Source organism: Rousettus aegyptiacus, unplaced genomic scaffold (assembly GCF_014176215.1).
Source record: "Rousettus aegyptiacus isolate mRouAeg1 unplaced genomic scaffold, mRouAeg1.p scaffold_m13_p_14, whole genome shotgun sequence".
Classification (NCBI taxonomy): domain Eukaryota; kingdom Metazoa; phylum Chordata; class Mammalia; order Chiroptera; family Pteropodidae; genus Rousettus; species Rousettus aegyptiacus.
The window spans coordinates 42,138,996-42,160,770 of NW_023416289.1; the positions used below are offsets into that span (position 1 = coordinate 42,138,996).

At 51.3% G+C, this 21,775-nt stretch overlaps 1 protein-coding gene across 2 annotated transcripts; it reads right to left on the reverse strand.

The window, feature by feature from the left end:
- Positions 1-1,945: 1,945 nt before the first annotated feature.
- Positions 1,946-20,956, reverse strand: PHLDB3 (pleckstrin homology like domain family B member 3). 2 transcript variants are annotated; one of them, XM_036231687.1, is made up of 15 exons: positions 20,798-20,956; positions 19,857-20,292; positions 19,077-19,259; positions 18,705-18,842; positions 16,382-16,510; positions 16,041-16,202; positions 15,018-15,128; positions 14,809-14,892; positions 8,715-8,814; positions 8,470-8,560; positions 8,282-8,369; positions 7,962-8,018; positions 4,752-4,977; positions 3,935-4,020; positions 1,946-2,942 (listed from the first exon to the last, which is right to left on the reverse strand). In XM_036231687.1, exons 2-15 carry the CDS (start codon positions 20,154-20,156, stop codon positions 2,808-2,810), a joined length of 1,890 nt encoding a protein of 629 aa, XP_036087580.1. In that variant the 5' UTR covers positions 20,157-20,292; positions 20,798-20,956; the 3' UTR covers positions 1,946-2,807. The 2 variants fall into 2 exon arrangements, with proteins under 2 accessions (XP_036087580.1, XP_016003172.2); XM_016147686.2 differs by lacking the exon at positions 20,798-20,956 and adding an exon at positions 14,342-14,452 and having other exon boundaries at positions 19,857-20,189.
- Positions 20,957-21,775: the final 819 nt, after the last annotated feature.

The window sequence follows — 21,775 nt, forward strand, 5'->3', positions numbered from 1 at the left end:
GGGTGGAGAGTCTCCTCTTGCTCAGGCCTGCCCGGATTCTGGGCGCTGACCCCCACCTGGCACCGGACCAGAGAGCAGAGGGAAGTTTGAATGCGAGGCCTCTGCTTACATCCGCTCAGTGACTTTTCCCAGCTCCTCTCTGCAGAGGTCACTGTGAATAGATCTAGAATTCAGTTCCCCATACAGATGAGCAGAAAGGTCATTGAGGAGATGGTCCCCAGCCCTGGAGGTCATGCCAGGGCTTCAGACAAGCCTGGGGCTATATCCACTGTGGGCTTCCTGTCCCATGGGGCAGGGCAGGCTCTGAGCCCAGTGAGGTTCCCAGCCTGTCTCAGACTCACTCCCTTTGGGATGTGTCAGAGAAGGGATGGTATCAGGGGCTGTGCCAGCTACATAATTTGCGGGCTCAGTACAAAATGAAAATACGGGGTTCCAGTTCAAAAGATGGGAAAGAGTGCCGTTAAAGGTACTAAATATAAATGCTTTCTTTCTTCTGTCATCTCTCTCAACCCCTCATGGTGTTTGATGTTATGTTCCCTTGGGCACAGGGATATTCATGGACTTAGCACAGACCCTCATAGGTGCCTAGAGACCTTGCTCCCAAACTAAAGCAACTTGATTGCTGGGTTCTTCTTCCCCAGCTGCCCGCTGCCATGTCCCACCCTGAAATGCCATGAGGCACAAGTGGGCACCCCAGCCCTGCTGAAGCTGGAGGGTGGTAGTGGTCAGGAAGAGGAACCTTGTGTGAGGTCACCCCAGCTCATGTTCCATGTCTCTTCAGACTTCATTTACAAAACACAAACTTATCTACAGCCACATCACCCAGAACAAGCCCAATCCTGTCTGATCTCGGAAGCTAAGCAGGGTTGGGCCTGGTTAGCACTTGGATGGGAGACCATCTAGGAAGACCAGGCGTAAAAAATAAAAAATAAGGGATTGTAAGCTGACAAGGTCCTTGCAATCTGTGAGGTCAACCAAAGGTTGCCTTGCCTAAACACACACTCTTTCTCTCTTTCTCTCTCTCCCCTTCTCTCTCTCAAATACAAAATCAAGTATTTCCAGGTGGTAACCACAGAGCATTAGACTCAAGAAGGCTCTTCTGGGCACAGAGATCTATCAATTACACTGGTCACATGCCACAAAGCTGGTCCCAGTGGGAGCCCAGTTTGCAGAGGGGCTGGGAGAATTGATCCAAGAAGGCAGATGTCTGTCACACCTGGAGGTGGAAGCCAAGGGACACCTGGGAACCCTGCGGGCATGGGGACCAGGGTGTCTGCATTCCCAGGACTCAGAAGCACCACATCTCGATCCTCAAGGAATCTGAGGACAGGACAGGCAGGACACCCAGGTCTTGAGGAAATGGGAACCAGATGGACTGAATCTCTCATTCCAGAAAAGACCTGTCTCCACACAGTGACAGCCGAGAGTGGTCAGGGCTGCAGCGAGGGAGCCCAGGGGACTGTGGAGTCCCAATATAGAAACCAGACCCAGCCTAGAGAGCAGAGACTACTGCTTGAAGGGGACACCTTGGCTCAGACCTAAAGGATAGTGTTCTAATGTCTGACTGTTCGCCACTGTTCCCAGTCCTCAATATCTCTTCCTCATCAATCTATTCAACCATCAGACTTTCCCTCGATACTCAGTTTGCACTAGGTCCTTTGCTGTGTATCAAAAACTCAGTAGTGACCAAGACAGCCCCTGTCCCTGACTCCTGGTGCTACCGCCCAGCATGGGAGACACACTCAACAGCAGTGATGACCCAGAGCAGCCCAGGGCATTATGGGTGATCAGGGCTAGGCTGGGAAGCCCAGAAGCAGCATCTGACTCAACCAGGAGAATAAGGGAGGGCTTCCTGGAGAAGGAAACCTCCAAGACCTAAATGATGAGTAGGAGCTGGTGTAGTAGAGAAAGGAGCCTACGCAAAGGGAACTGTATGTACAAAGACTGAGAGGCAAAAGAGCTTTATTTTTACTTTCATGGAATGAAATGTCTGGTGGTGCTGGGGACAACGGTAGTGACCAGGAGAACCCTCACTGCTGTGACTAGGCTCTGCCCTCATGGAGCTCCCAGTCTATAAAGACATAGATCCATCACCAGTGATGACCCAGGGTGTTCTGGGATGGGACAGGGGAGCTCAATGGTGGGTGCTTGACTCAGCCCTGGGTAGTCGGGAAGAACTTCCAAACTCAGAGAGGGGCCGACTGGTTACGGGCCAGGCAGAGAGAATAACACGTGCCAAGGCCCAGAGCGCAGAAGCGTAGGTGTCCCCAGAAATTGACAAGAGCCCAGTCAAATCAAAAAAGGTGGAGGCAGATGGGCCCGCAAACCAAAAAAAAACAAAATTGCCGAAGGCTAAGGACGCATGCCTCCCCACCCCTCTCTCCCAGCGGTGACCTTAGAGTCTACAGCCCTCATTCTCAAGGAGGGGAGAACCAGTTGTGGGGCGTTTGGCTCTCAGAGTACCCATGACTTGATTGTCCTGCCTAAGGGCCAAGGGGCCCCAGACGCCTGGACTGGAAACCACAGCAACCAGTTGTTCCTTCACGTTTAATTAGGTATCTCAGGAGCACCAATAAATAGTTCCTTCCCGCCTCCACACTCTTCCTCCTGCGCAGGCCTCAGGGGCTGGCTTCCCGGCACGGGAAGGCACCTGCAGCCCAGGAATGTGAGGCTCAGGCCAGCCGAGCCGCAGCGCCTGCAGAATTCCCGGGAGAGTTCCAACGAGACTGCCCTGGCGGTGGGCGGGGCCTCGCTGGGACGTCCCCCAACGGGGTGGGGCCACTCAGGGGGCGTGGTTCCCGTAAGGGTCAGGGGGCGTGGTTCTCGTCAGCCGCAGTCACAATGACGTCCATCCAGATGCGCATGGCCTCGGGGCTCGGCGCCACCATGTAGAAAAGGCGTTCGTAGGTTTTGACGCAGAAAGTCAGGCGAGGGTTGGGGCTCTGTTGTAAGCGTTGGAGTGGAGGTGGTTAAGAGAACACAAAGGTTCAAATCCCAGCCTTGCTACTTAGGCTGCGTGGCATTGGACAAATTAGTTACTTAAACTCTCCGAATCTGTTTCCCTATCTGTCTTCCTAAATAATGCTACCTACCCCATCGAATTATGAGGATTAAATGAATTAACCCAAGAATGGGCTTATAATTTGGGGAGCAAGAAGAATTTAAACAGACTCATGTTCCCTTCTCCCAGCTTACTTTCTCCTATGTTAGAAATTTTACCATTTAAATTTCTCTTCCCCAAAATGTAGGGTCTCCCTGATTTGTAACTGGGGAAAGCTGGTGTCTATAATCCCATCCAGTATTTATGTGCCAAGTCTGAATTCAGTAAATCCCTTACGCTCATCCATGATCTGTCTTTAACCTTCTTAACTCAGGAAACGGGTTGAGGTGTGCCCCTTTTGCAGGTGAGAAAACTAAGGCTGGCAAAAGGAAGTCACTTTCCTGATGTTCCAACTGGTTGCTCTCCACAGCTCTTTCTAAACATTGTTATCAGTTGCCAACATTTAAATTTCTGGCACTGCACTGTTATAAAAGTTCCAATTCCTGAGTCTTCCAAGGAAAAATTAACATAATGTGACATGGGGTCCATTTCCACTTGGCGACTGCAGGCAGAAGCTGGAACCACCGTCTCTTCTAGATGCTCCCAGGCTGTGCCAGCCCTCACCCTGCCCTCTGCATCCATGCCCAGCTTGGCATCAGAGTTTGCCCAGTTTTTGCTCTAAGTCGTTTGCTCTAAGAACAGTAACAGCATCTGGGAGCCAGAGACTAAGCTCTTAATTTTTGGTCCCTGCAGTGAAATAACCTGTTCATCCCCTGTGACAGATGGAGTTCCCTGACAGTGGGGGCTGTGGGTGGCCCTTCCTGGGGACAAGCTAAGGCTTGACTGAAAGGGGCTCTGACCAGGAGGAAGGGCAGCACCAAGTGGGGGCTTCACCTTGAAGGCACAGCGTAGGTGGTCATAATAGACTTCTTCAATGGCCTGGAAGTAGATGACACCTTTGAGCTTGGACTCTTCTTTGTCTGATGGAAGGAGGTGAAAGAGAAACAGAGCCAGTGAGAGGAGTGAGTGAGTGAGTGTGTGTGTGTGTGTGTGTGTGTGTGTGTGTGTGTGTGTGTCTCCGGGTAGGAGGAACTGGGCCCAAGTCCCAAAACTGGTTGGGTTAAAGAACATGGTGACAGTCTGAAGGTTGGGAGGTAAGTGAATGTTTGTGCTAAATGGGAGACAGGAGTGGAGACGGGACAAGACTGGGGAATGGGGCTGGAATCCCAGGTTCCCAAGTGCCTTGGTCCTTGAGAAGGGAAGGAACTCCAGGAGAGGTCAGAAGCACTGATTCCTCTAGAGAAAAGGCGCCAGAGGCCAGGACTCCGGGGTGTTGGGATGGGGTCGGGCATTGACAATGCCTGTTCTGACGCCTCCTGGGTGTCTAGGAAAAGGGGTCTGGGGAGCTGGAATTACACAAAACTGTTATCCACGTTACTGAGGCGGGCTGAGGGTTTAAGATTCTGGAATTCTAAAGAAGGGGGTGGGGACCTGGACTCCTGGGATCCCAGAGGAAGAGGGAGCTGTGAGCCCAGACCCCTGCGTTGTGGTAAAGGAAGGAGCTAGGGGACCAAACTCCTGGGCCCTGGGACAAGTGGGGAGTGCGGGCCCGAGAGAGGAGGGTAGGGGCCGGGACCTCGATGACTGGGGAAGGCCTCCGGAGCAGACTCCTCCGGGGTCCTGGGAGCCACAGCATGAAGGCCCGGCTTACCCGCGTAGTAGGCCAGGCGGCGGGCCTGGCGGTCAAAGCAGAACCACCGCTTCCTCCAGGTCTTGATGCGGCCACCCATCTTCACCAGGGGCCCGCGGCAGCAGCCCCCAGACACCTGGAGGTGCGGACAGCTTTCGGGGTTGTGGCCCCAGCGTTCCAGGTGCTGCCGGAGATCCAGGACCCGGGGGCCAGGACAGCAGTGTGGGGGCATGGGTGTGGGCGGGGCCTGGGGGAAAGAAATGGGGCAGCTGACTACATGGGGTCAGGAAGGGGTCCTGCAGCCTGGGGCCCCCAGGGGAGCCGGTCATGGCAGCTCACACAGAAGGCCTGCCCCAGCCTTCAAAGAATAATAGTAACAATGATGACCATGATAATGAACCTGACAGCTACATTTATTGACTGTAAAACTGCCCAGGCTTTGCCAGTATCAACTCCTTGATTCCCTGCCCCTAGCCCTAGGACAGGGCTACTATGCACCCTATTTTACAGGTGAGCAAAGTGAGGTACAGAGAGATGATGTGATCTAGCCAAGGTCACCCAGAGCTTCTAGGTGGCACAGCTGAGCCTCGAACCCCGGGCTTCCTGCCCCCAGAGCTCACCCTGGAACACCAGAGGCATGTCAGAGAGGTGAGGGACCCCAAAGTGGGACCCTCATATACTGCCTCTGTAAAACAGGGACCAAGTAGTAAGTGATCTATAGATGAGAGCACCATTTCTATTATTATTAGTGTTGATATTATTCTTGTTGTGATTAAAGTAGCAACCATCACCTGTGTTAAGCCCTATATAGGGGTAATCCGTCTGCTTCCTCAAACTCTTTTGGGGGTTAAAATAAGTACATCACTACACCCATTTTACAAGTGTGGAAACCGAGACTCAGAGAGGCTAAGTCGCTAGGCCCAAGTCACACAGCCAGAGTCAACTGAGCCAGGATGCACCAGGCAGAATAGCCATCTCAGGTGGCCCTAAGAGGAGAAGAGTTAAAGGTGTGGAAATGTGCACTGTTATCAGGCTCGGCCTGATTGTGCCTGCTCTTCCTGAATGATCTCTGCAAAGAATGGCACGATCCGCGGTGGTCTACGGATCTCACTTTGGATACTGAGGCCTGAGAAGACTGAAGCGAGGCCAGAGAAAGAAGGAATGAGAAATAGACTCATTGGATGGAGGTAGGGGACAGTGGGGAGGAGGCGAAGGGTCGGGGTGGATGAGGTGGAGGAGGGGGAATGCACGAGAGGGACAGGGACAAGTGAGAGGACACCCACTGGGGCCTGGAATATGAGTCATCTTGCCTAATCCATAGTAATACTACTGATCACCAGCGTGTATGGGAAGGTCCCCCAGTGTGTCTGGCACCATGCCAATCGATCACAGCGATCTCATTTCCTCTCCCAAAGCACCACTGTTGTCCCCATTTGGCAGATGAGGAAATTGAAGCTCCTAGAGAGGAAGAGACTCACCAAGGTCACCCAGGTAGGACATGACGGAGCTGGGCCGATCGGGAAGAGCAGGGTTGGGCTCGAGACTCTCAGTCCCACCCCTGCCCACCCACGTCACCCCCACGTCACCCCTGCCTCTCGCCAGAGCCTGTTTCCCTGCACCGAACCTGGGGGTTATCATGGTACCCTCCTCATGGGGCTGCCTCAAGGACAAGCTCACGGTCGTCAAGCTCTCCAGCCCAGCATCCACTTCCAGGTGCGAATCCTGGAGCCACACTTGCTCGTGAGCACGAGAAGGCAGCCTGGGGTGTAGCACTGCACACACCAGGGACTGTTTAATAAATGATGAGCCCAGCAAGCAGGACGGCTTCATTTTTAATGAGCCAGAACTCAGGCCTGACAACCCAGAGGCTCCAGCACCCTCCCTGCCTTACTCAGCTCCCTGGCTCTTATTAGCGCCTGACCGGTACCTTTTCTCACTTACCGATGCTGCCTTTTGTCCCTCTCCCTCACTAAATGCCAGCTTCCCAGAGGGCTGGGAGGGTGGGGATTGTCATTTTGCTCACTACAGTAACCAGCAGCCACCACACAGTAGGCACCCCATAAATGTAGGTTGAAATGAATACAGAGAGGACAGATGGTTGGGAAAACAAAAAGCAGGTTGGGAACGATGTGCTTGTTTCCAGGAAAAGATAAATTCACAAAGTATGATTAGATCAGTGCACCTGGAAAAGCATAAAAAGATCCGAAGGGTCCTTAACAACAGAGAACAGCTGTGTCTCCACAGGTGCAATGGGGAGGGCTCAAGGTGACCTTCACTTTGCCCATACTGTCACTGTCATGTTCTTTACAACGAAAATGTATGCATGCTATTAGTGGAGGTAAAAATGAGTTTAATATGGAGCTATCAGCTAAATCTAGAATGTGAGAAACTCTACAGGATAAATGATTCAATTTTTTCCCATGAAAAAATAGCATTAAAAAAAAAGTGGAGAAGAGAGAGTGCTCAATGTCAGAGATTTAAGAGACATTTTAACCAAATGCACTGTGTGCACTTTGTTTGGCTACAAAGTCACAGTCAAATGAACAATCATAAAGAGACAGTTTGGAGACAATTAGGGGAATGTGACTGTGGACCATGTGTTATGATGTTACAGAATTATTAATAGTCTGAGATGGTATGACCCTAGGATTTTTATATTAAAAAGTACTTAACTACTGGAGATACATAGTGAGGTCTGGATGAAATGATACAATAGCTAGAACTGGCTTTAAAATATTCCACTGCAGAGTAGGAAGTGGGTCTGGGGTCAGTAAAACAAAACTGGCAATTAAAACGAGAGTCACGACTGATAAACGCTGAAGCTGTGTGGTGAGCACATTGGGGATTATTAATCTATTCCTTCTACTACGACATATGCTTGAATAACTCTGTCATAAAAAGTCTTTTAAAAGAAACAAAAATAGATAAATAAAACAAAATTTTCAACCATTTTCAAAAGCCACAGGATATAGTTGCCCTCACTTTTCAGTAACTGCTGACATTGTCACCCATTCACAGAAGAGGAAACTGAGGCGCAGAGAAGTAGAACATGTCACCCGAAGACCACACAAGAACAAAAACTAGGTTTCTTTTAGTTTAGCTTCCCTTGGCAAGCCCAGGACACTTTTCTGTGCCACTGGAGGAGAGGAAAGGGTGAGATGAGAAAGGGCAGAGGCCAGGGTGTGAAACGGAGCAGGGGAGGGGTGGGCTGAGGGTAGGGGCAGGACTGACCGTGATGGCAGGAACGGCGGGGCCTGAGGAACCTTCTGTGCTCCTTCTCGTCCCTTCCTGTGGATTCAGGATGGAGTCAATGAGGATGACGCTAAGCAGTGAGATGTGGGGAAAATGTACTGGCCTCCTGGCCTGAGGAAGGAGGGGCTGGGGACTCGGACTCCTGGGTCTGGGGAGGAGGGCCTGGGGGCCTGGACTTCTGGATCTGGGAGAGGAGGGGCTGTGAAATGAGGGGCGGGGGCTGGGCCCCCAGGGCCTGAGGAAGGAGGGGGCTGGGGGCCTGGACTCCTGCTCTGAGGGAAGAAGACCCGGGGTCTCACCCTGGCCTTGAGCAATCGCTCCCGCTCAGCCATAGCCTGCTGCAGGAGCCGCTCCATGCGGGCGATGTCTGGGTGGACGGCCCCACAGCTGGGAGGAGGGAACAGCGATTAGGGCTGGTTTTTTAGGGCTGGTTTCCCGTGGCCCAGCCTCCTCCTCCCATCTCCCCACCTTCTCCCTGATGTCTCACCTATTTCCGGAGCCACAGTTCAGCAGCTGATAGAGAGGGTGTCTCTCAGAGTCTCCTGCTGCTGGTTGGAGGGCCGAGGCCTCCAGGGGTCCTGGGCGAGAAGCAGTAGGGCTAGTGGTGAGATTCTCTTTTGCCCCAGCCCCTCCACTTCTCCCTAACAGGCATCCATGCCAGGTCCCCCCATCCTGTGATGCAGGAAGGGTGGTGATGGGGGAAGAAGGGGGTGGTGTTGGGAGGGTCCTCACCAGTACAATGGAGGGACAGAGGTCGGGGGGATCCCCTCTGGCTCAGTCTCTCTCCCCTCTTCCTGGACAGGCTTCCAGTCCTCTGGAGGCCGATGGAGCCCTGAAAATACATAAGAAGTTCAATCTCAACCGGAAGTCAGAGAACTGCCAAGTAAAACCACTAATTGGCACAGATCTAAAAGCTACTATAAACATGATACTGAGCGAAAGCAGCCAGTTACAGAGGAGCACACAGTGAAATGTCCAGAACAGGCAAATCTAGAGACAGGAAGTAGATTGGTGGTTGCCAGAGGCTGGGGCGAGGGGGGGAACTGAGGGGTGATGGCTAAAGGAAACAGGGTGTTGGGGGGTAATGAACATGCTCTAAAATTGTAGTGACAGTTACACAACTCCGTGAATATACTAAAGACAATGAACTGTACACTTTAAATGGTGAATTGGATGGTTAAACTGATTTTTAAATAAAGCTCTCTTTATTTGTGGTGGAGATGTAGGAAATCCAGACACTCTCCCACAGAGCCAGGGTGTGGGGGGTTCTACTGGAACAAACTTTAGAGAGGCCAATTTTGCTTTCATTTTTTTTAATGAGAAATGCAAAAACTTTTGAGCCTCAATTCTACCTGTAGGACTGTATCTTATAGATACACTCATACCTGTGCAAAAGTACCTGAGTTCAAGGTTATTCCTCACAGAAGCCTGGAGATACCTAAGTGCCCATCAGAAGGGATCAGAGTACATAAACCAGGCATCATCCACACCATGGAAAATTCTGCAGCATATATAGTAAAAGGAGGAGGATGTTCTTTCTATCCAAGGAGAAAATAATCTTCAAGATAAAATGAAGTACAGAATAATATAGCAAGTGTGAAGAATATACTACCTCTGCATAAAAAGAGGGGCAGAGTATACACATGACGGACTATATAAACACAGACTATCTCTGGGAAGACACAAGATTGGTCACCCCAGCTACCCCTAGCAGATGAAGCTAATGGATAGAAATAATGGTGGGGGAGCCTTTCCTCTGAATATCCTCTCAGATCCTTTGAACTTTGAATGAGGAAAATGTTAGCTTTTAAAAAAATAAACATGACAACTCAATGCAACCTGTATTCCTGGACCAGAAAATTTTTAAATTTTTTTTTGGCTAGAAAACATCAGTGGTACAAACTGACAAAATATGAATAAGATCTGTGGGTTTCAATAGTATTGACTCAATGTCAGTTTCCTGAATTTGATCACTGCACTGTGTATGAGAACAGCCTTGACCTTAGGTAATAAAGGTAGAAGTAATTAGGGGTAAAAGGGAATCATGCATCAGAAAAGAATAATGAAGTGTGTGTCTGTGTGTGTGTATGTGTACAGACACAGAGACAGAGAAAGAATAATATAGTCAAATGTGTAAAATGTTAATCGCAGAATCTGAACGACAGCTATACAAGAATTCCTTCTATCCGTTCTGCCAATTTTCTGTAAGTCTTAAATTATTTCAAAATAAAGTTACCAAAAAATAAAAATAAGCTTATTTGAGAGTAATAGAGAAATAAAACGGAAATCATTTTTAAAAGAAAAACACCAATAGCTCTGCATGGATAATAAAAAATAATTTTTAAAAAGTTGTATAATTCAAGCACCACCACTGTTACTCACTGATGTAGGTTATAGCTCATCAAATATATTTAATCCATGAGTTAATAATAACTGTAAAGGAAAAATCGACTTGGTTACCTCAGAGGATGCAAGAGAACCAATTTGATTTTGAAGGCAAGTGAATAAAGTAAAACCAACAAGCATTTCCACTGGATTTCCTACAGAAATCATACCCAAATAGTAAACAAAAGCAAGTCCTCTTAATAGCCATATTTCAATCAGCAAATAAAAAAAGGATGACAGCCTGGAATTCTACCACCTGCAACTCCTAAAGCATCAGTGGATCTAGATGCTGATGCCACTAAGAGAGAAACAGACAGCGCCCCAGGAAGACTTGCAAAATGCTGAAGCTGCATGTGCTCAGGCCTGGACATCCAACTTTACAGGAAATAAAGAGGCCAAGGAGGTGACGATGACCCCCACAGATGTAATCGGCAAGCCCAGCCTGGGAAACTCTACAGACAACCATCTATTTTCTTCACTAAATAAATTTGCAACGGGGATAAAAAAAGAAATGGAGGGGAAGTCTTTAGACTAAAGGAGACTTAAAGCATACAACCACACGCACACAACTAAACTACAGTGCGTATGGATAGATACTTAACTGACAGGCTAGTGGTTATTCTTAGAGGGCAGGGGGGCGCGTCGGGTGGTCATTGAGGGGGGTTGGGGTAAGCTTTTATCGGTGGCTTCCAGGTCTATATCTTAACACAGGCGGCAGTTACTGGAGTGTTCCCACATAAATAATTAAGCTGAGCATGTGTTTGATGTCATTTCCTATACCTGTATCATTTTTAGTAAGTTTTAAGAAATAAGAATCAATATTCACCAAGTGCTCCTTAAGAACCTCACAGTGAGCCTGGCCCTCTGCAGATCTGGTTAAGCTCCTGAACACCCTAAGAATTGGGAAGAGTCTGCTCCCCTTCACAGGGAGGAGACCAAGCCCGGATTCCTGTTCTTTCCTTCAATCAACCAATATTCCCAGCACCTCCTGAGAGAGACCTGAGACCTTGGCACTGGGGAAACGAGTGGGCAAGATGGCCCCGAGCCTGGTCTGCACGGCACTTATGTTGTAGAAATTGCATAAGCCATCGTACAAATAAAGGTATCATTAAAAATTGTTGGGAGCAAAGAGACTAGGTTGTTATCGAAGAGGATGAACCTCCAACGGGAAGACCAGGGACAGCCTGTGGACACTGACCCTAAGGTCCAAGGGTAAGAGCTGGCCAGGGAAGACTACGAGGTACGAGGTACCAGGTAGAAGGGTCAGCAAGTGCAAATGCCCTGAGGCAGGAACAAGTGTGGCATGTTGGCAGGTCAGTACTCCTGCAGCTGAGCAGTGAGAGTATGTGAATGAGTGGTGAGAGGTGGCCAGGGACCGGATCACGCCGGGCAGGTGGGCCACAATGAGGAGGCCCAGGGCCACTGAAGAGAGGACTAAAGTGGGAGGGATCAAGATCACTCTGGCTGTTGCGTGGGGAATGGATCCTTGGGAGCCAAAAAACAAGATGGAGACATCAGTGAGGAAGCTGGTATATGGTCACAAAAAAACAGAGATGAGAGTGAGAGTAGATGGAAAAAGAATGATACTAATTATGATAGTGCTGATCATTGTAATTACCATCAGAGTACCAGCAGCCCGCACTCACTGAGTACCTACTGTGGGCCAGGCACCCCAACAAGCACTTCAATCATTAACCAGTAAGTGCTGTTATTGTTCCCATTTTGCAAGTAAGTAGACTGAGGAATGGTGAGATAGCAAAGTTCCGCCAGCTGGGAAGTGGCAGGACAGGTAGGTAACTGAACATGTGATCCTGGAAAAGATGACGAGAAGCTGAAGATTCAGTAGGAGTTGGAGGGAGAGAGAAGGGACAAGGAGGAACAAGTTGTTGATTCATGCATTCATTCAGCTATTCGTTTGTGTTTATCTGGCTGAGTCAATCGATACTCCCTACGCTCTCCTGCGGGGTCCCGACGCTCCCTCTGCAGCAGCGCCGAGCACGCTGCCCGCTTGGACTCTCAAGGACTCTTAGAACACCTTGTCTCCTGAAAGGCACAGGCAGAATTGGTTCAGACCTAGTGCTGCCACTTACTGGGTATGTGACTTTGGCAGGTCATTTCTCTTCTCGACTAGATTCCCCGTCTGCTAAGTGGGTGACGGCCCGCCACCCTGCCATGGATGATGCAAAGATTAAATGAGTGAGGTTGTACAGAGGCCTGGTCCAGCCTGCCAGGTGACACCCAGGTGCAAGGTGGGTATGAGATCCACATCGGTGGGGACAGGATCCACCTGGCCTTAGAAGCCCTGTGTCCACAGGAGCCACTATCTCAGGTAACAGCTCCATAGGAATGGACAAGCCATCCTACCAAGTATTTAAAGATAAGCAACTTCCTTATAAGGGTTATAATTACTGTAAGTAGGGTTGCCTGGCAACCCAGCTGCCACTCCACCTTTAACAGGCTTCCAGGGAACCAGCTAGAAAGTTAATTTCCCAGACAGAAGATCTGCTCGCCCTTTACCCAGATAATAATAGGACCTATTTTTGCAGATTCTTCTGAGCACAAAATGAAATGATATATTTTCATTATATAATTTCCCAAATATGTCATATATATTCACTAATTATATATTTATAAATTATGCAACGTATACTTGAATATATGTCATTTCATACATATAGATATTATATGCATAATATATATATTAGGCTGAACCATGTCAAGTTGCCAGTATCTTACTGTTTCTCACCTCTAAATAATAGCAATTCCATACGGTTCTGAGTGATAAAAAGAGTTTGAGCAGACCCTGGCCTGCATTAAGCTCTAAAAATGATTATGTTAATTAATAAGAAAGAATATAATACATTGCATATTACATGTTATATGTGATATATGTGTAGGACGATATAATAATATTAATTTATGTTATTATTGTCTGTACAAAGACAGATGTGTATCTTCACAACCGCATTGTTTAAACCACGAAAAACTCAAATTGCCATCCGCAGAAGGAAGGCCAGCTCAGTGGCCCTGTGTAGCATTGTGTCCACACAGAAGCCCAGAGCAGTTGGGAGCACAGGCTTTGAAAACAGACTGCCTGGGTTCAAATCCCAGCTCTGCCACATACGAGCCAGTTAAGCAACTTCACTTCTCGGCCTCAGTTTCTTCACCTACAAACAAAAGGTAAGAATCTAGCTCACATAGTTGTTGCAAAGACTGAATGAATGAACCGTGTGAAGCATTTAAAGCAGTGCCTGGCACACTATGAAGACTCAGTAAATATTATTTGTCATTAGCATTATTGTTATTGTTTATATTGTTATTACTATAGAGTCATTCAAAATTATGAGGCAGCTCTGAATGTATCAATGGGAAACAATTTCCATGACACAGTGACAAGTTAGAAAATAAAAGCTAACTCATAGCTAATATACCCATTTTTGCAAAAATGGTTCCATGATCTAACAAGAGCTACCAATTTCTGAGCGCTTACTCCCATCCACACAACTAAAACAAAACTTTTTCATCTAATATGGACCCCTACCTCATGCACAGCACTCTGCCATTGTCTACCCTATCTTATTAAAAACAAAATTAGTAACAACCCATGAAATCTTTTAACTCATTAATAAGCTGGGACCCCTAGTTTTCAGAAGATCTGGAAAGGGTACTCAATAATCAAGTTGTGCTGCTTCTCGGGGGGAGAGGTGCAGGGGAGGCCTTCTTATCAATTATCCCTGTTTGGTGGTTTCTGAGACTTATTCCCAGGTGCATATGCTCCCATTTCTCCAGGGGAGGGGCGGGGTGTGAGGCAGACGAAAGAAAAATAATAATAATAAAGCTGGAACTTTAAGATAAAGATAAAAATACTCCTGGATCAACCCTCCCTCAGCCCCATGCTCCCCACAGCAGAGAGAGCCACGGTGGGAGCTCTGGAGATACAGTGACAGTGACAAGTGAGATGGTGGGGGAGGCACCTGGAGGGAGCTGTGCACAGAGAAGAGGCAGGAGGAGGTGGAGGCAGCCGTGTGGGCAGCAGGGTCCTGCAGCACCAGCAACTGGCGGTCTGTCTTCTGGGTGAACAGGAGCTGCGGGAGATGGGTGAAGGTTAACGGGAGAGGGAAGGATCGCAGAGAACCCACCAGTTCCCAGATGCTCTGGCCCTTGGCTCTGGTGCCAGCCCATTTCTCAGATGTGAAAACAAAGGCTCAAGGTCACGAGAGAGCTAGAATGTGGTCTTAGTGTCCAGTCTCTCAGCACGAGTGAGGACTATGGGCAGAGACGGCTGGTTCCCTGAGGAGGAGCCGGGGGCCTGAACTCCTGGGTCCTGAGGGTTAAAGGGATTAGAGGCTGAGGATCTTGGATCCCAAGGGAGAAGGTGTCGAAAGGCCTGGACGCCTGAGCCTGAGGCAGGAGAGGCCAACAGATGCACGAAAGCCCCTACCTTAGTGAGGGTCTGGGTGGGATCCGAAAACTCTCCACCAGCGCTTCCCTGAAGGCGGCTAAGCTGCAGCAGCCGGCTTCGTTCCTAGGGGAAGGTGAGGCATCAGAGGCCATCCCGGCCGCTTCCCCGGTTTTAGAAGGTGTCTGGGCAGCAGGGCGGTGATGGCACACCCCGGGGGGAGGAAGACCGTGGGATAGGGGAGAACTTACCTGTGTCAGGGCCTGAAGGGCCTCCTCCTTCTTCCGGCTCAGCCCCCGGCTCTCGGCTGCCATCTGTTCCCCCAGCGACTTGAGCTGCTCTTCCAAGACCTGGATCCGGCGCTGCAGGGCACCCCCAGACCCTGGTTACTCTGCTGCTCCAGGGTCCCCACCTGGCTTCCACAGAACCAGCTGGGGGTGTGCTCCACCCCACAACAGAGACCTGGGTGCCTGGGAGGGGCTGGGGGACCTAGAGTTAAGTTCCTTTTTGGCGGTCTGGGGCAGTTTGGAGGGGATGGAGGATTCGATACACAGAGACCCACAGACACAGACCCAGAGAGAGTGGCCGAGAACAGAAAGAGAGAAAGGGACAGACAAACCATAACAGATACAGAAAAGAAGGACCCAGGCAGATGTCGATAGATAGCAAACAACACAGAAACAGAACAGATGGACAGAAACTGTGTGAGACAGAGGAAAGGAAAAGACAGAGTGATGAGAAAAAGTGCCAGAAATAGAGATAGAGAAAGGAGACCCACATCAGCACTTCCTAATCTGCAGGTCTGGGAAACTCTGTGTTAAATATAGTGAAAACCTGTCACATTTTCCAGCAGGCTTTGAAAGACCTTGAATGTGAAGCTCCCACATAGGGCTTGTGGGAGCACCTTTTTGGACTAGGGTTTGAGAGGCATACAGTGTCATGGTGAAGACCGAGTCGGTTTAAATCCCAGCTCTATCCGTCACAAACTAAGTGACCTTGGAAAAGGTTACATGACTACCTTGACTTTCAGTTTCTTCGTTTACAAAATGGGCAAAAACTAAGACGTGTCTCCTAGGACGGCTGTACAGATTCAATGAGTAAACACCATGAAACGTTTAGGGCTGCGCCTGGCACGTAGTGACTTCTCAATAAACGTCAGCTACTACTCTGAGGAACACGATGAAGGTAGGAATAAGGACAGAGAAAGGGCCGGACACGGAGTAGAAAAGACAGGGGGTGACGCGAGGGAGGCAGGCGAGCCCAGCCAGGCTCACCTTGTGCTGTGCCATGCTCGCCTGCAGTTCCTGGACCTTGGGGTCCGGTGCCTGAGTCCCAGGGCTGTCCCGATCCTCCTCCTCCCGCCGGCTCTCCCGCTCCAGCTGCTGGAACTCCAGGTCCTCGTAGGCACGCTGGGCCACATCCAGCTGTTCCTTCATCTGTGGGCAGATGTGCAAAAGGGCTGGAGGCCTGAAGCCCTAGGGCTCAGAGGGGTCAGGGGCTGGGGGCCAGGACTCCTCCCCATCAATGGAGGAGGAGGCGCCAAGGACCTGCACTGGAGTCCTAGGGGTTAGGGGACTGAAGGCCCGGACTTCTGGGTCCTGAGCTGCGTCCTCACCTCCTGCACCCCCTGTAGAAGCCGCTCGTGCTGGTCCTCTGGCTGTGAGCTGAGCTGCCCCTGGGCCTCCTGAAGCCTCCGGCGGAGATGCTCCACACGATCCCGCTCTTGGCTCAGCCGCCTCTGCTCCTGAAAGAATAGCCAGGTTCTTAACCTCCACCTCAGCATGGGGACAGAAACAGAGGCCAGCAAGGGCCAGGCCAGCTGGACCTCCAACCCCTCCCTGCCTGGGGTATGGGCTGCATGAGGGCAGGGACCCTGGGTGTCCGGCTCACTCTCGTATTGGCCTACTCGGAGTAGGTGGCAGGTAAACAGCTGTCCAAGAAATGAATGAATGTAAAACATATCCATGCTGGGTGACTGGTATTGGGGACCCAGAGGGGGGTCACACCTGGGCTCCGGGTGGGGACATAGCCAGCTACAGCCTGGGGACAATCAAGGCAACAAAACACAGAAATTACAGGAACCCAGAGGGTGGAGCAATTTCTACTGGAACAATTCAAGGTTTCCTGGATGTTAGGATTTTGAGGTGAGTATTTAGACCTAGGAAGCTAGAGGGGGCTGGAAAGGCATTTTGGGCAGAGGGAACAGCATGTTGTAAATGCACCATGAAGTTGAAAAGTACGAGCAGTCTAGGGGGCAAACTCTGGTCAGGGAGGAAGTTGAGATGGAAGAAAGAGATGGGGAGCACGCGGGAGATGACAGTGGAAAGGTAGGCACAGCCCGAGTCGGGTGAGGTGAGCAGGCTGAGGAGCCCTCACCCTGGGCCAAGAGGGAGCCACAGAAGGACTGAAAAGATAGAGTAGGAGCTGGGTGTGGAATCATCCCTCTGGCAGAAGGGTTACAGGACACCAGCTCCTCCACAAGTCCTCCAGACAGTGAGGACGAGACCTGAGGCCTGGGCAGTGGCGATGCACAGGAAATAGAGAAAGGATCAGGGAGCAGAAAGAACAAGACATGTTGACTGACAGGCTTGGGTGTGAGATAGGGAGGTGTACAGAGCAAGGTCCAGGACTCTGGCCTGGTGACGAAAAGGAGGGAGAGATAGGGACAATGTAGGAAAAGGAGTTGCTGAGGTTGGCTTTGGTTATGGTACATGAGAAGAGCCCGAATTCCTGGGTCTGGGGGAGGTGGGGGCAGCGGGGAGACCTGGACTCCTGGGTCTGTGGGGGGAGGGGGCTGGGAGCCCGGACTCCTGGGTCTGGGAGAGGAGGGGGTGGGGCCCGGATTCCTACATCCTGGGGGAGGAGCCAGTATCCTAAGAAACAGGACAGAGAGGTCTAGATTACAGGAGAAAAATCAGGGCTGGGAGAAATATAGGCTCTTTGAGGGTAAATGAGGACCAAGGACCTCGCCCAAGGCAAAACCTACACACAAGATAAGGGCAAAGAGAAATTAATAGAATGACGAAGTTACCGTTTTCTAATCTATAGAGTTAACTGATCCAAGCAGTAATCACCAATGGATGTTAAAGCCTGTAGTGAACGATTATTATGGAGGGATCAGAGCGACCTCACTGAGGTCTGGACAACCAGAGAGGACACCCCCTAACATGGCACACGGGAAGCACGGGGCACATCTGAATCTGATCCAGCCTGCACATCTAACCCACCACCTGCATGCAGGAAGAGAGGAACAAGTCAAAGGACACAGGCCACCAGACCACGGGACAGAAGATTTGTTTTCTCCAATAAATATTATGGGAAAACAACAGTGGGCGGGGACGATTAGAGGTGAAACAACATGCACAAGGCATTTCCACCAATTACAATCTACTGGCCTTTTGAGGACCTGATTCAAATGGCCAACTGTTAACTGCCGTTTTTGAGACAATCTGGGAAACACGAAAACTGGAAATAAGACGATATTAAGAACTTATTAATTCTTAAGGTGTGAAAATGATATGGTGATCATATTTTTAAAAAGGAGTTACTATCTATAAGATAAGAACTTAAGTGTTTTAAAAAATATATGATGTCTGGGGTGGGTTTTTAAAACTAGGACAGGGACTCGAATTGGGGATATGAAAAAGAAATCGAAGATTAATTACTACGGAAAGTAGGGAGCATACCACATGGCAGATGACTGACTTCTATTTCTGTTGACGTTTTTCACAGTATGACATTAAAAGAGCAGAGAGGGGGCAAAGGAAGAGGCCCCAGTAAGTCAGGAAAATCTGTCCATCACCGTCCCCCATCCCGACTTAGGTATTCCCATTTGGGGAACAAGGACAACCCTGGGGCCCTGATTCCAGGGGCCCCACCTGAAATCTCTCTCGAGAAGGAAGGAAGCCGGTGATGAAGACCCAGCAGGGCAGACAAACCTGCTCCCGCTGGTCGCGGCCAGCCTGCTCCGTGTCCACCGGCCGCTCCAGCAGCTCCCTGAGCTGCTCCTCCTCCCGCCGAGCGGCCACTCGCTCCCCAGCCAGCTCGCCGCGCAGCAGGGCCACCTCCACCTCCATCTGCAGAGAGAACACAAAGGCTGGGGCCCAGAGGTCTGGATCTGGGGAAGGAAGGGATTGGGAGCTCGGACCCTGGGTCTGAGGGTGGGACCTGAGATCCTGAACTCCAGAATCCGAGGGAGGACAAAGCTGGAGGCCTAGAGTTGAAGCCAGAAGGAGGAAAGGACTGGGAGCCTGGCCTTGCGGGTTCCCCGTAAGTCGGGTTTAGACTTCCCAACAGGTCTGCAGCCTCACCTCGATCCTCAGCTCCTTCCTCTGGCGCTGTAGCTCCTTCACTCGCTGCTCCATGAGGGCCACTCGTGTCAGGGCCTCCAGCTGCTGCCCTCGAAGCCGCTGCGCCGCCCCTCTCACGCCCTCCTTGGACGGGGTAAGTGTGGGGGTCGTGGCCGGGACCTGTACGGGAGGCGGGGCCTCCCCCTGAGATTGGAGGGGGCGTGGTCAAGTGGAGCGACCTGGCCCCTCCGCTCACTAAATAGATATTCCCCACCCGAAACCCCCAGCGCGTGGGGGCGGGGGGGGGAGAAGGGGCGGTGTCTGTGTCCACCTAACTCAACCACCACGCTTTCATTCTAACAACAGTCTCTGTTATTCAAGTTTGGGGAGGGTGTTGGTCCGGTGACCACCCGACCCCTGGAGGAGGAGGGGCTCGTCGTCCCGGGAGAGGGTCCTGAACCAGCTCAGGGAAGGCGTTTCTTTTTCTAACCAGGTCCCACTCTCTGAGCGTCACGTCCTCGTAGGCTCCGGATCGCACCCTCTCTCTCCCTAGGTCTCTTGAGTCTTTCCCCGTTTCTCTGGGCTTCGTTTCTTCTTCTGTCTCTGAATTGCTCTTTCCCCCTCGGAATATCTCCCTCTCTCAAGATTTCTCTGTCTCTATTTCGGTTTCTCTGAGCATCCCTGCAGTTCTGGGGTTTATGACTGTGTCTCCAGCCCCATCTCTCTAGGTCTCTGTCTCTTCTAGGTCTTTGTCTCCCAGTCTCCCTGTCTCTAGGTCTCTGTCTACCTGGTCTTCCGTACCTGGCTCTCGATGTCTCTGTAACCGCTCCAAGTCCCCCCGTGGTTCCCGCCCTCCGGGTCTCTCCCCGCGTCGCGGCTGCTCTCGGTGCTGCTGCCTTCTCCCACTTCTTCCTCTTCTTCCGCCTGCTGCTCAGCTCCTTCGGTGCTCGGAAGCTCCGCTGGGGCCTCGGGCACCTCCTGCTCGCGAGGGTCCTTGGAGTGCTCCCTGGGCTGGGCAGCCCCTTGGGGTTGGACCTCCGCATCGCACTCTGGGACCCGCGGCGGCGGGGTCCCCGGGACGAGGCTGCTGGGCGTCCCCATGGCCGTGGCACGCTCCTGCAGGGAGGGCGGGCCCCGGCGCTCCGGAGGCGTGGCCTGATAGCGTGGGGCGTGGCTCGGGGCGCCCGAGCGCTCCGTGCGATTGCTCGGGCGCGCGGAGAGCTCCAGGAGGCGGGGCCTGAGAGTTCAAAGGACGGGACTGAGCATCTCGGGGGCGTAGCCTGGAGTTTGTTGGGGCGGGGTTCGATGGCTCTCCTAGGACGCCACGCCCTCAGAGGCGGGATCGGAATGAGTCTGGGGTCCTAGCACGCCCCCTACTGGCTTCTCCGTCCCACCCAGTGGGGCGCCCTGTATCCTCCCAGCGGACCCCACAATCCCTGGACCACCTTAGAGCGACCCCATCTCCTTCTTCCTTAGGGACTCAGGAGTTCGGACTCCTGCCTTCTGCTTCCTGGAGCCCAGTAGACTCGGCTCCTACCCCAATGTAAGGAGTAGCGCCCATGCTGCCTCTCCCGGGGACCCAGGGATCGGGGCTTCCAGTGTCCTTCTCTGGGCAAATCAGGAGTCTGAGTCCTCTGCTCCTCCTGAGAGCTAGATTCCCGAACTCCAGGCTCCTTCTTCCCCGAGGACCCAGAAGACCGAGTCTCCATCCCTCTCCTTCCCCGCAGCCCCGGCCTCCTCACCTGCTCAGGTTTCTGTGAGCTCCCTTCTGCGCCGTGGGCGCTGTCGTTACTGCCTCCGAGACGGATAGGTAGCTGGGGAAGAGGGAGGAGAGAGGCTGCCCTGTCCCCCTCCCCAGCGGCCCGGAAGTGGAGGGGGGTACAACAGGTCCGACAGCTCCCGAGGGAGGAGGGAGCGACCAGTTTGCCCCGCCCGCAGCCGCGGCATCTGGCCATCCCGGCCCCACTGGCCCCACCCTCGGAAAACTCAGCATTGCGACCCCCGCTTTGCCTCCGGCGACCCCATTCCTGCCCCTTGGAGGGCCAGGTGTATCTGGTCACCTATGTATAAACGCCTTCCTGATGCGCAGACCCTAGGAGTCCTGAAAGGAAGAGGGGAATGGAGATAGGGGCCTCTCTCCTTTAATGAGCCCTTTAGAAGGGCCCGGACCGGTTTGGGGAGCTGGGCAAGGGGAGGGGGTGCCCTGAGCTGAATCAGAGACTCGCCCAGAGACATAGGGAAGTATGGCACCCCCCACTTTGCTATGGGGTGGAGGGCAGAGGTTAAAGGTGTCAGCCAGACCCTTTCCTCTCTGTGCAAAAACAGGAAAATAACTGGTATGTGAGAAAGGATTATTGGATGTCAGGAGCTATGCTAAATACTTCACACGCTTCAGTTCAATTTCATCCTCACAGAAGCCTAGTGAGAAAGAGATTTCTATATTCATTTTAAAGTTGGGGAAACTGAGGCTGAGAGGGACAAGTGTGCTCCAAGTCTATACACGTTGTTAATGTTAACACCAGATTTGTTCTTTGAAACGTCCATGTTTTTAACCATTAGGAATGCTGTCACTCCAGGCCAGGAAGTGCCTGGAAGATGATTCTAAATGATAGTCACAATAATAGTTAACACCAATAGGAAGTCTGCCATGCGGGCAGTGTGCCATGTACCTCACACATATGGATTCACTGGATCATCACAATACAGCACCATTATTATTA

What these genes read in the sequence shown, in the direction of transcription:
- PHLDB3 (XM_016147686.2), bottom strand. Translation starts at nt 20,156, where the DNA reads ATGGGGACGCCCAGCAGCCTCGTCCCGGGGACCCCGCCGCCGCGGGTC. An exon ending in CCGCCGTTCCTGCCATCACG is followed by an intron (nt 4,978 to 7,961) that starts GTCAGTCCTGCC and finishes TCTTTCCCCCAG; the next exon opens with GCCCCGCCCACACCCATGCC. An exon ending in ACCTACGCTGTGCCTTCAAG is followed by an intron (nt 2,943 to 3,934) that starts GTGAAGCCCCCA and finishes CGCTTACAACAG; the next exon opens with AGCCCCAACCCTCGCCTGAC.